We start from the raw sequence: 11,428 nt of genomic DNA on the forward strand, positions 1-11,428 counted from the left end.
TTGTAGAAAACACCATTCACTGCTCCATTTTTCATCTTTTCTAGGTCATTTGAATTAATATGGCCCATTCGTTTATGCCACTGCTTTGAATCTGTTGTATGTATAGCTGCCGCTGCTAGTACCTTCTCTGGCTTCACAGTATTTAACCTATACACACCATTCTCTAAACTTGCTATGCCAATTAACACATTCTGTTGATTACGGATGTAACACGCACTTTTTCCAAATGAAACTGTGTTCCCGCTTTCTATCAACTTGCTAACAGATAGCAAATTTGTAGTGAGATCTGGAACGCACAAAACATTTCGTACAGGAATGTCAAACTGAGATTCATTCACTGTTGTTGTGACTTGCGCTTCACCGGCACATACAACTGGCATGGTCGTTTTATTTGCAACAACTATATCTCCTATATCGTGTGCTTGTCGTGTTTGCGATAAACTTTCTTTGTTTGCCGTAATGTGGAAACTCGACCCCGAGTCCACGTACCAATCTTCTGTACTAAAGTCGCCGTTTAGAAATACAGCACTAAATGCACCAGCAACCTTCTTTTTTGTTTCTGTACACTGATTTTTATAATGCCCTGTCCGATGACACTTGTAACAAATAATTTGTTTTCCACTTGACGTTTTGGTAGTTGACGGCGATGACATTGACGTTTGTTTTGACTTATGATGGCCAGTGTTGCCAGTTTTCTGTCGAGCACTCGAGTAGAAAGCTGCTTCTGCTCCACTGCTGCCAACTTCAGTGTCAGAAGTCATATCGAGCAACTTCGTTTTAATGACGTCTGCACCAATTGTCAAACCAGAATGTTCGATTGCCATTATCATTGGCGCGAACTTTTCGGGTAGGCCGGCCAAAAGTAATGAACCGATCCATTCGTCGTCGATTTCAAAGCCCGTTCCTTTTAATCGTTGCGCTGTATCCACCACTTGAGTCACATAATTAGTCATGGAATCGCAATTTTCAAGACGAATAGATATTAAAGTCCGAAGTAAACTGATTTTCCTTGTAAATCCGCTGTCATCGAACAATGTCTTTAACTTCGCCCACAATGTACTTATAGTGTTCTCGTCCTTGATATGCACATATAAGGAAGGATCTATTGTCATCACTAGCTTGGCTTTAGCTTTTTTCTGTTCTTGATCACTCATATTTTCACTTATGGCGTCAATATCGATGCCCTCCAACAGCAGAAAGTTTTTTACCGCGAACGCCCAATCATCATAGTTCTCACGTCCTTTTAGTTTAGGAACATTCACTATGTAACTTGATGTCGACATTTTGCTAATCACACACGAAATACTTTAAACTACTTAGAAACATGGACTGCCCATAACCTAAAATGAAACGAACGGAATAGCAGTTGCAATGAGACTGATTTATTTTTTAAATGTCACTGACAATGACACATGTACAGTTAACATACATAGTATAACAGATGGCGCTAGTAGTTAAACTTAGATTATTTTAGATATATTTTAACACGACTCGCACTTGGCCGGTTTTTTCAAATAAAAATTACTAAAATGTAATATTTGACGTTTTTTATTACCTATCTTGACATCCGCATTCGCATCCGCGGATGTGCGCCTTTAAAAGTTCGCATCCGCATCCGCATCCGCGGATGTCAAAAAATCCGCATCCGCAACATCCCTGATACGGACGCCTCACGCCCCGCTGGTCGCTCCACTCGAGGGTCCACTGAAGACACACAATAATTATGTACTACAACTGTAGCAAAACTATTATCTGTCCGTTACCAATAGGGATGTTGACATGAATCGCGAATATATAATATGTTATGTTTTTACCATAGCAGGGAATATTAGAACGCGGAAAATCATATTTTGCAAGTGTAAATATGCGTAATAAATTAATTAAAAATAATCAAAAGTATTTAAAATAATGCCCAGTATCACGTGACTGCAAACGCCAATCGGAGCGCGTGACGTAATCACAGTGGAATCACCAAAGACAAGTTATAAAACCTGCCTAAGTGTCTACAGATTATCGTACCGAAACGCGATCTTGGTGCGGTGCAGCGCACGAATCGATAGTGTGTAAGGTGGTGCGTTAAGGACGCAGCTATAAGTTAGAGCGAGAAAGAAGGTCACTGTCCGATGCGGTAGTGTGTTAAGGCTTTTAAAAAAATTGTCAATTGCCATATAAAGAATTTAAAAAAATTACTGACAGCAGTTTGTTTAAAACGCCGTTACGTCATCAAGGTCACGTGACAGTTTGGAGCGTTTAGGCGCGAAATTTAAACACGAAACTTATTATACATGTTTTTTTATTCAAAATTAATGAATATATTTTTTTAATATTTTTTTCTGTAATTATTACGTGTCTATCTACAAAATGAAACCAGTTCCAAAAAATTGTCAACATCCCTATTGTCACAAGGCCACGTGGGAGTGAGTGGTGCGGTCTCACAGCCAGACGTGTTAGAAGAACTTGACTCCCTGGTTGTCGTCGAATTCCATCAGCTCGCACTTGCCCTTGGCCTCGAGGGTCTTCAGCGCCTTAATTAGGATCGTCATGTCCAGGCCGTGGAATTCTGAAATATTTACAAACAATATACTACAGAATACAGAATACAGAATACAGACTTTATTGGTAAATATAAACATAGTTACATTTTACACGTCATAAACTTAAAACTACTGGGTACATTATGTTTTTATCATACTAGTGGTTCTCTTAGCTGATGGGGACCACACGAACCTCTATGACTTGGCCATTCAGAAAAAATATCGACAAATAGAATTAACAAAAAGAACCTTCGCAAATTTTCACGAGAATCGGTTGAGAAATATGACCTGCCCTAGTAGCACGGTCGCATTTTTATCGTTTATCACCATGCCTGTCACGTTCTAACAAGTATATAAGTGCGAAAGTGACAGGCATAGTGATAGTCGATAAAAATGGAACCGTGCTGAGCCCGCTGTACAGTAGGCCTAGCACATGATTGGGACGACAGTATCTCGCGGCGACATAAGACTACCCGTCTTTTTCTAACTTTATTAATTAAAGACGGATGGGTAGTCTGTAGTTCGTTTTTTTAGCATTAGAAAGAAGGTAAGCGATCTTGACATTCTTGACATGTCTTTTAATTGAAAAACGCTTTTTAAAAATCAGTAACTATTACTTATAAAAGCAGAAGAATATAAATGATCGTATTAGATTCATAATTGTTACATATTTGCCATTATTTATTGTTAAAACGTGTTTTTCAATAAAAAGACACGTCAAGATTGTTTACCTTATTTCTAATGCTAAAAAAACGAACTATACCTCGCCGCGAGATACTGTCGCGCCAATCATGCAGGAGAATAGCCAGGCAGACATGTGATAAGACACCAAAAAAATGCGATTGAATTTCTTTCATTTTAAAATTGAAGGAAACAAAACAAAAACAATTTTGTTCCATTTAACAATAATTTAAATTTGATTTGCGCACTACATCCATCCAAATAGCTTGTAAGCATCATTATGTGCCAAATTTTTGAATAAACATCTTTTATTATTGATATTAGACTCCATGCGGAGAAGAGTCGTGGAATGTATGGGGCTCAATACATTCCACGACTCTTCTCTATCCGAGCAGACTCTAATTGGAGGTAATTTGTACTAGTATTAGGACCGAGAGACACTAGACTAGAGCTTAATATAAAAAAGCGGCCAAGTGCGAGTCGGACTCGCCCATGAAGGGTTCCGTATTTAGGCGATTTAAGACGTATAAAAAAAAAACTACTTACTAGATCTCGTTCAAACCAATTTTCGGTGGAAGTTTACATGGTAATGTACATCATATATTTTTTTTAGTTTTATCATTCTCTTATTTTAGAAGTTACAGGGGGGGGGGGACACACATTTTACCACTTTGGAAGTGTCTCTCGCGCAAACTATTCAGTTTAGAAAAAAATGATATTAGAAACCTCAATATCATTTTTGAAGACCTATCCATAGATACCCCACACGTATGGGTTTGATGAAAAAAAAATTTTTGAGTTTCAGTTCAAAGTATGGGGAACCCCAAAAATTTATTGTTTTTTTTTCTATTTTTGTGTGAAAATCTTAATGCGGTTCACAGAATACATCTACTTACCAAGTTTCAACAGTATAGTTCTTATAGTTTCGGAGAAAAGTGGCTGTGACATACGGACGGACAGACAGACGGACAGACGGACAGACGGACAGACGGACAGACAGACAGACAGACAGACATGACGAATCTATAAGGGTTCCGTTTTTTGCCATTTGACTACGGAACCCTAAAAAGGGTCACTAACCTTCATCAACGGTATTATCTCCCTCTCGCAGCTCAAACAGCGTGCACACAGAATTATTCATCCCGTTGCTGCTCGCCCAGCTATACACCATATTGCCCCACTCGTCCAGCGAGTGCCAGTACACCTCCCACACATTCTTACTCTTATCCAGCGGCGCCGCTTGCCCCATCTTCCCCATATACTCTAGGACAACTAAAACGGACTCCTGCGACAGTTTCCGGTTGATAGATTGATTGTTAAATAGTGGACTGTTCTGAGCTTCTCTGATATCTATGGTGGATTGTTTTGTGGTTTTTAGGTAGTCCGCTATGAGGTGCTGCCATGCTTCGAGTTGTTTAGTTCTGGTCTCCGAGTGTGGTTGAATCCTGAAAAAACAAGCGTTCTGTAAAAAATTATGAAATGAGAGCTACAGTATTGACAAATAGAAAAAAAAACGTGTTATGTTTCTTGAAGTGATGTGGCATGTACATACAGATTTAAAGAAATTTGACACAGCCCTATATTTGTTTTATTTATCTCATTGGGGGAAGGAAGGGAAATCTCACAAAATAGAGCTAGTATATAAATTGTCATTTATATTATAACTAAATAAAATTTCAAAACTAATCCTCATTCTTCTGATACTTACACCTTCGTTTTTCAACAATTCTTCATAAATCTTTATCAGTTTCTTTTCCGATTTCTTCCTTTTTCTCAAAACCCTTGGCAGTTTTGGCTCTAGGTCAGTCACGGATGCCGTGAACGGTATCATATTCTCACCGACTTGGATGAAGTATTTGTAGTCTACAATTAATTGAGGCGTAAAAGCTATCATTACGGAGCAGTCTTTAGCTATGGCAGATATTAGAGCTTTATGTAACGGCTCGATTTTTTCAAGGAATTTTTGCTGCTCAACATCACAATGGAGACTGATTTCCGGATCAATTTGTTCTAATAATGATGATACATAGTCTATGGACATGTATTTCAAGTTTTTTGTTGATAAAGTAAGTTCCTCCGCTAGCCTTTGCAGTCGTAGTATTTTATACAATAATGTTTCCTCATTTAGGTTGGAAGTAATATCGCAATTTATATTGTCTTTGGTAAAAGTGACGTCATCTGAGTCATTGTCTATTTGAGTATGTTTATTTTCATAAAGTAAAGTTTCTATTATAAAGCCAAAGAATGCATTGGTTGATTTAAAGATATGCATTTTCTTTATGATTTCTTTAAATTGGTCTTTGTTTGGCATATTAAAAATGATTTGGCCGTTTTTAAATATTTTAAAGTTGTTTTGTGGGTTTTCTGACAAATGAAACAGGGCAGATTTCATTCTGTCCTTGTTGCCAGAAAACAAATCAAGCGGACAGTATTTACTGATGTCAGAAATTTCACTTTTCTGTATTTTCAAATATTGTTTTAAACAATAATAGCATTTTCCGTAGCTTTTAAAACATCGAGCCATAAATCCTTCCTTTGGTTTTATCTCTATACAGTAATTAACACCATTTGGATTCAAAATTGTTAAGTTCCTTGTCTTAATACCATAAGAACTTATGTGTGATTTAAACAACCTTTCAGTCGGTCTAAATGGCCTTAAATCATTGATTAGAACTGGTAATGCTTCTGTAGGTATTTCTATTAGTTCAAGTTGGCAATCAGATGCATTGCATAGCAAAGGGTTCATGATGAAATTGACAAAGTCTAGTGACTTTCGTATCTCATTTATATCGCCGGTTTCATCATCTTCTTTGATAAGACGGACCACATAAGTCGTACATGGGTTTTCTTCTTGAATTGCAATCACTATATGAGCATTTCCCTCATTGATGTACCTCCAAGATTTCTCAAAAATCGACATTGTTTGTCGAAACAAAATGACTAGTTTTGCGAATACAAAGGAGTTAATTTACTTACGTAAAAAAGGGAGGAAAGTTGTACTGCCAAGGCCAAGATATTTCTGACATTATTATGCCTTTTTACACTTTTATAGTTCTATCAGTTTGTAAACAAAATTAAAGCTTAAGAGTAAAATTAGCTAAGAAATAAAATTTTCACACTGCTTCAGCTGAAACTGACAGTTCGTATGACATCAGATAGCGCTATTTGAGTAAGTCACAAGACTAATTTATTTTTAACGTTTAAAATCATACCTCAAACCATAGGCAATCAATCGTAGAGTCTGTGCGGAAAGAGAAGAGTCGTGGAATGTATGGGGCCCAATACAATCCAAGCCTCTTCCCTTTCCGCACAGGTCAATTCTATGGATTCGAAAGACGTAAGCCGAAACGAAAGAGTTTCGCGGTTAGGACAAGTTGGTTCGTTCGAAATCATTTTCGTGCGGATGGCGCTCGATCGTTCGATTTTCACGGTAGCAGCCCAGAGCGCCTACCGCGAACCACGTTCGACGTGTTGCCTCTCTGTCGCACTTGTAAATTCGTACGTAAGTGTGACAGGGAGGTAACACGTCGAACGTGGTTCGCGGTAGACCCGCAGACTCTATACGAATCGCAGCGTCGAATCGGTATTTTTGGATTTTTTGGTATTTATGGAACGTGCATCCCTACCCCAAGTCTGTAGTCTATGACGTATTTTGACGTTTGTCATTAAAAAACGTCGCTGTTTTGCGGTGTTGAACAGCTAATAACATTTTTTATTAACAGAAAACCTAATAAACAATCAATTATACACCATTGATATGTACTTGTTTTCCACACATTAGTTTATTAATAAGTTTCACTACCTATAACAATGATTACGCTTAATAGAAAATTAAAAAAGGAACATACGGAGCCCACAAACGGTATTAAAGTGGATACAAGCAAAAGGATATCAGTTAGGGACAAGTTGCTAGTGAAAGAGGTTCAGGAGATGGAGGAGAACCTCCCTGGGACGTGTTCTGTGTATTTTGAGGACCCGAATGTGCTCAGCGAGTTCACATTGACAGTGGCCCCTGATGAAGGTTTTTGGCATGGGGGCAAGTTTAAATTCAGTGTTTTTGTCACTGAAGACTATAATATGGCAGTAAGTTTACCTATTTACTCGTTACTTTACATTTATATCGCAATTATTGTCAAGACTTAAGTACATTTATCCCCATCATCTACTATCTATCATAGGATCTTACAGTTATAATGACCCTTTCAGTGTGATAGATATTATACTAATGATATATGATAAATAATGCATATTTTAGATGAAATTCTTTAATTAAACCCTTTTCTTGGCGATAAAAAAGTAAGAGTTAGTAAGTGTAATCTTTTTTTATTCCTAATGTAAGTAGTTGTTTCTTCTACTGTGTTATTTCTATCTATCTACCTCTTAAGCCCTTTAGAGTATGTCTCTTAACTCAGTGTGCCGCTTGCTGGCAAAGGCCTCTTCCAGCTCTTTCCATTGGGGTCTGTCGTGGGCTTGGAGGATATAATCAAACGGAGACGCCATGTCTGTAATTTTCTGTACAAAACAGTCTGCCGATTTTTGCGGGGGAGGGGAACGTCAAATGTATGCGTAACGTAAAAATAGCCATGTCAGATAAACGTCAGTCCATACATTGTGTATGACCGTTGGCCGCCTATTTTCGACAGAGGGGAAAGCCTGTTAATGGCTACTCCGTTTAGTTGTATCCTCCAAGGTCGTGGGCCACTCTTCTCCATTTTGGGCCCGCTGTGAGTTTGAGTTCATCCTCCCATCTTGTTCGAGGTTTCCTCTCTTCTTCCTCTCTTTGTGTTATTTAAAGCTTAAAATAATGTTAAAAAAATATTCATAATAATAAGTGTAATTTTTGTATGTTTTTTCAGCCTCCAAAAGTGAAATGTCTAACTCGGTTGTGGCACCCGAACATAAACGTGGACGGAGACATCTGCTTGTCCCTGCTGCGGCAGACCTCAATTGATGAGCACGGCTGGGCACCCACTCGGAGACTCAAGGATGTGGTGTGGGGCCTCAATTCTTTATTTACTGTAAGTATCATTTTAATATACAGTGTAAACTCTATATAGCGACACTCAAGGGACCGGACACTTTTTGACGTTATAGAGAGTTTTCGTTAAATAGAGAGAAATTGATATTAAAGTAAACCAACTAGAAGCAAAAATGTTGACGTTATAGGGAGTGAAACGTTATATCTAGTGACGTTATAAGGAGATTACACTGTATATGTGTATGTATTTACATGAACACATATATTAAATGTTAGCGACAATATTGAGTCAAAGATATTTCTAAATTCATTTTTTTATACAACTTTAAGATTTTTATTTATTTAGAAAACATAAAAGTAAAACATAATAAAAGAAAAAAGCTGTAAAAAAGATAGGGTGCCCAGAATGCTGGCCACATTGCCCCGCTGGATGGCAATGCTTGAAGATTGAATTCGCTGGCTTTAAATAGGCTTAAGCTAGCTCTTAAATTGAAACCTAAGGAGTTGAGATATGTCTCTAATTTATTTTTTATCCAATTTCAGGATCTCCTAAACTTTGAAGACCCTCTCAACATCGAAGCAGCCGAGATGTACAAAAAGAATAAAATCGAGTTCCAATCAAGAGTCCAGGAGTACATATCAGGAAATAAAGGCAAGAGATGAAATTCGGTCCCGTACAGTATCCTTAGGAATCTTTGTACATTAATTATCGTTTTCATCTACCATTATTTTGTAGGTAAATATTTAATACTCCAAAAGTGATAAATCTATATTTAAATAATTCACATTATAATAATGATGGTGTTTTTTGTGGCTGTGATTTTATATGGTTGTGTTTACTTGGTTTGGTGAAATTCAATTTTGTTTTAGGCAATTATTTTGAATTACAAAAATAATAATAAATGAATTATAATGATGCTACATCATTAAAATAATTTAAATTCAATCAATAATCTAGAAAGAATGCATTATACGTTGTCACTGCATAGTATAAAACAAAGTCGCTTCCCGCTGTCCGTCTGTCTGTCTGTATGCTTAGATCTTTAAAACAAGGCAACGGATTTTGATGCTGTTTATTTAATAGATAGTGATTCAAGAGGAAGGTTTATGTATAATTTGTTAACCCGTGCGAAGCCGGGGCGGGTCGCTAGTTTATTATAAACGTTCTTGGAATTATGAGTAATGTGAGTACAATACAATCCTCTAGTCATTCAAAGGATTTGATAATTATTTTTTATTTTGACTTAAGTACGATTCCCACCGAACGGGCGGAGTCGGAGCGCATTTCACGTTTGTGGGCTTTTTCTAAAATAAATATCGAAAACCCGATTCTTTCAAATCTGGACATTCTTGGGCTCATTCTACTCAGAATCGACAGCACTCTCCATCACATCTTTTTACACCTTTTTTTTATGGTAGGCCATAAAAAAAAGATGTCCCAAAATGTCCATTCCATTACGTCACGTTTTTAGTATCAGAAAAATTTTCACTTGTATGTAACGTGACGTAGTGGAATGTACAATTTTCATACAAAATTTTGGGACAATTTTTTTTTATCATCAGCATTGAATGTGCTAGTGATTCTGAATAATAATAATAATTCAGCCTTTATACGTCCCACTGCTGGGCACAGGCCTCCTCTCATGCGCGAGAGGGCTCGGGCTATAGTCCCCACGCTAGCCCAATGCGGATTGGGGACTTCACATACACCTTTGAATTTCTTCGCAGATGTATGCAGGTTTCCTCACGATGTTTTCCTTCACCGAAAAGCTAGTGGTAAATATCAAAATGATATTTCGTACATAAGTTCCGAAAAACTCATTGGTACGAGCCGGGGTTTGAACCCGCGACCTCCGGATTGAAAGTCGGGCGTTATATCCACTCGGCCACCACCGCTTCAATGTAATAATGGGTGGGAATCGTACATCATTTGCCCATATTACAGTAAATATCTGGGAGACCGAGATTTGCTCGGAAAACATAAACACTCAAAAATGCGCGTTTTCCCAGAGATAAGACTTGGCTAGATCGATTTTTCGCCCCCTCATAGCAAATTTCATCGATATCGTTACAACCGTTTTCGATATTCCCGAAATATGTGTATAAATATACAAGAATTGCTCGTTTAAATGTAGGTTATAAGTCTGGTATATATTTTTTACTTTTATTGTTTACAAAGTTTCTCAGATAAGCACGGAGACATTGACCCCTATTCCTATCTCTATCGCACGTGCGTAATTTTATTGCTGTGCCAGTGCGAGCGGGACCGCAATATAATTATGCCCGTGCGACAGAAAGAAAATGGCCGATCGATGTACGTAATTCTTTATTCTTAGCGTCCTTTTTACCTATAAAATCACATGCTACAATACACTATCGAGTTATACAAATGGAAGCTGTGAGACCGCAATAATAGGTGTTTGAATCGTGTGGCCATTAATACGCGTGTTCCAAATCAATTACATAGAATTTTATAATAAATGAAATATGCACGCTCTATTGTTGTTTTAATTGAAAAAGAAAAGAGCCAATTTTCATTTTTCATGTCAATCCACCAGAAGACAAAAATTGGTTCCCGAGATATTTAGCGTGTGATAGTTCCTTATTTACCTTTTTGGTACGCAATCCTAGATAAAAGTTGGCATAGTCAGCATCAGAAGTTGCTAAGCGGGCCAGGTGTTTAAAATGATCTTGACACGACTTTATTGTCAAGAGAATAAGAGCGTGTAGGTAATTTTGAAAACCTCGCCCGCTTAGCAACTTCTGCTGCTAACTGTATTTATAAATCGCTCTTAAGATTCTAGGTTTAATTTTAGGTTTTGGTGTTTGTCAACTAATCAAGGTGTAAAAAAAAATAACGGGTTGCACTCCGGGAGTGCCGACCGAAGTGAAAACTCAATGACATCTTACGTCTCACGTCTTACGGTCACGTGATCGTCTCACGCTGTCTCGAGTTTAACATTTTTTCCCCACCTCAAAAAGTGCACAGCGCTGCTAAAGAAGTTTTCACTTCAATAAAACAAAGAAAGCAAATGAATGCTCTTTATTAATCACATTAATACTGGAGCACCATACGAATTAGTATAAATATAATAAATAGTAAAAATTGTATACAATAAATAGCTTAACAAAGTAACAAAACTGTCGTAACAAAACTCCTTCATGACTAGACTTTTTGATGATGATGATGATGAATGACACTTGGAAATATCACTTTGTACCCCTTTCTGGCAAC

At 37.5% G+C, this 11,428-nt stretch overlaps 2 protein-coding genes across 3 annotated transcripts; one reads left to right on the forward strand and one right to left on the reverse strand.

The window, feature by feature from the left end:
- Nucleotides 1–2,414: 2,414 nt before the first annotated feature.
- On the reverse strand, nt 2,415–6,336 carry LOC134647368 (vacuolar protein-sorting-associated protein 25). Of its 2 annotated transcripts, XM_063501704.1 has the most exons (3): nt 6,192–6,336; nt 4,296–4,660; nt 2,415–2,560 (listed from the first exon to the last, which is right to left on the reverse strand). In XM_063501704.1, exons 1-3 carry the CDS (start codon nt 6,239–6,241, stop codon nt 2,448–2,450), a joined length of 528 nt encoding a protein of 175 aa, XP_063357774.1. In that variant the 5' UTR covers nt 6,242–6,336; the 3' UTR covers nt 2,415–2,447. The 2 variants fall into 2 exon arrangements, with proteins under 2 accessions (XP_063357774.1, XP_063357773.1); XM_063501703.1 differs by lacking the exons at nt 2,415–2,560; nt 6,192–6,336 and adding an exon at nt 4,924–6,183 and having other exon boundaries at nt 4,516–4,660.
- A 517-nt stretch (nt 6,337–6,853) lies between these two features.
- LOC134647685 (NEDD8-conjugating enzyme UBE2F-like) lies at nt 6,854–9,058 on the forward strand. Its single transcript, XM_063502039.1, has 3 exons — nt 6,854–7,298; nt 8,072–8,233; nt 8,737–9,058. The coding sequence occupies exons 1-3, from the start codon at nt 7,026–7,028 to the stop codon at nt 8,854–8,856; spliced, it is 555 nt and encodes a 184-aa protein (XP_063358109.1). The 5' UTR covers nt 6,854–7,025; the 3' UTR covers nt 8,857–9,058.
- Nucleotides 9,059–11,428: the final 2,370 nt, after the last annotated feature.

Source organism: Cydia amplana, chromosome 4 (assembly GCF_948474715.1).
Source record: "Cydia amplana chromosome 4, ilCydAmpl1.1, whole genome shotgun sequence".
In the NCBI taxonomy this organism is placed as follows: Eukaryota; Metazoa; Arthropoda; class Insecta; order Lepidoptera; family Tortricidae; genus Cydia; species Cydia amplana.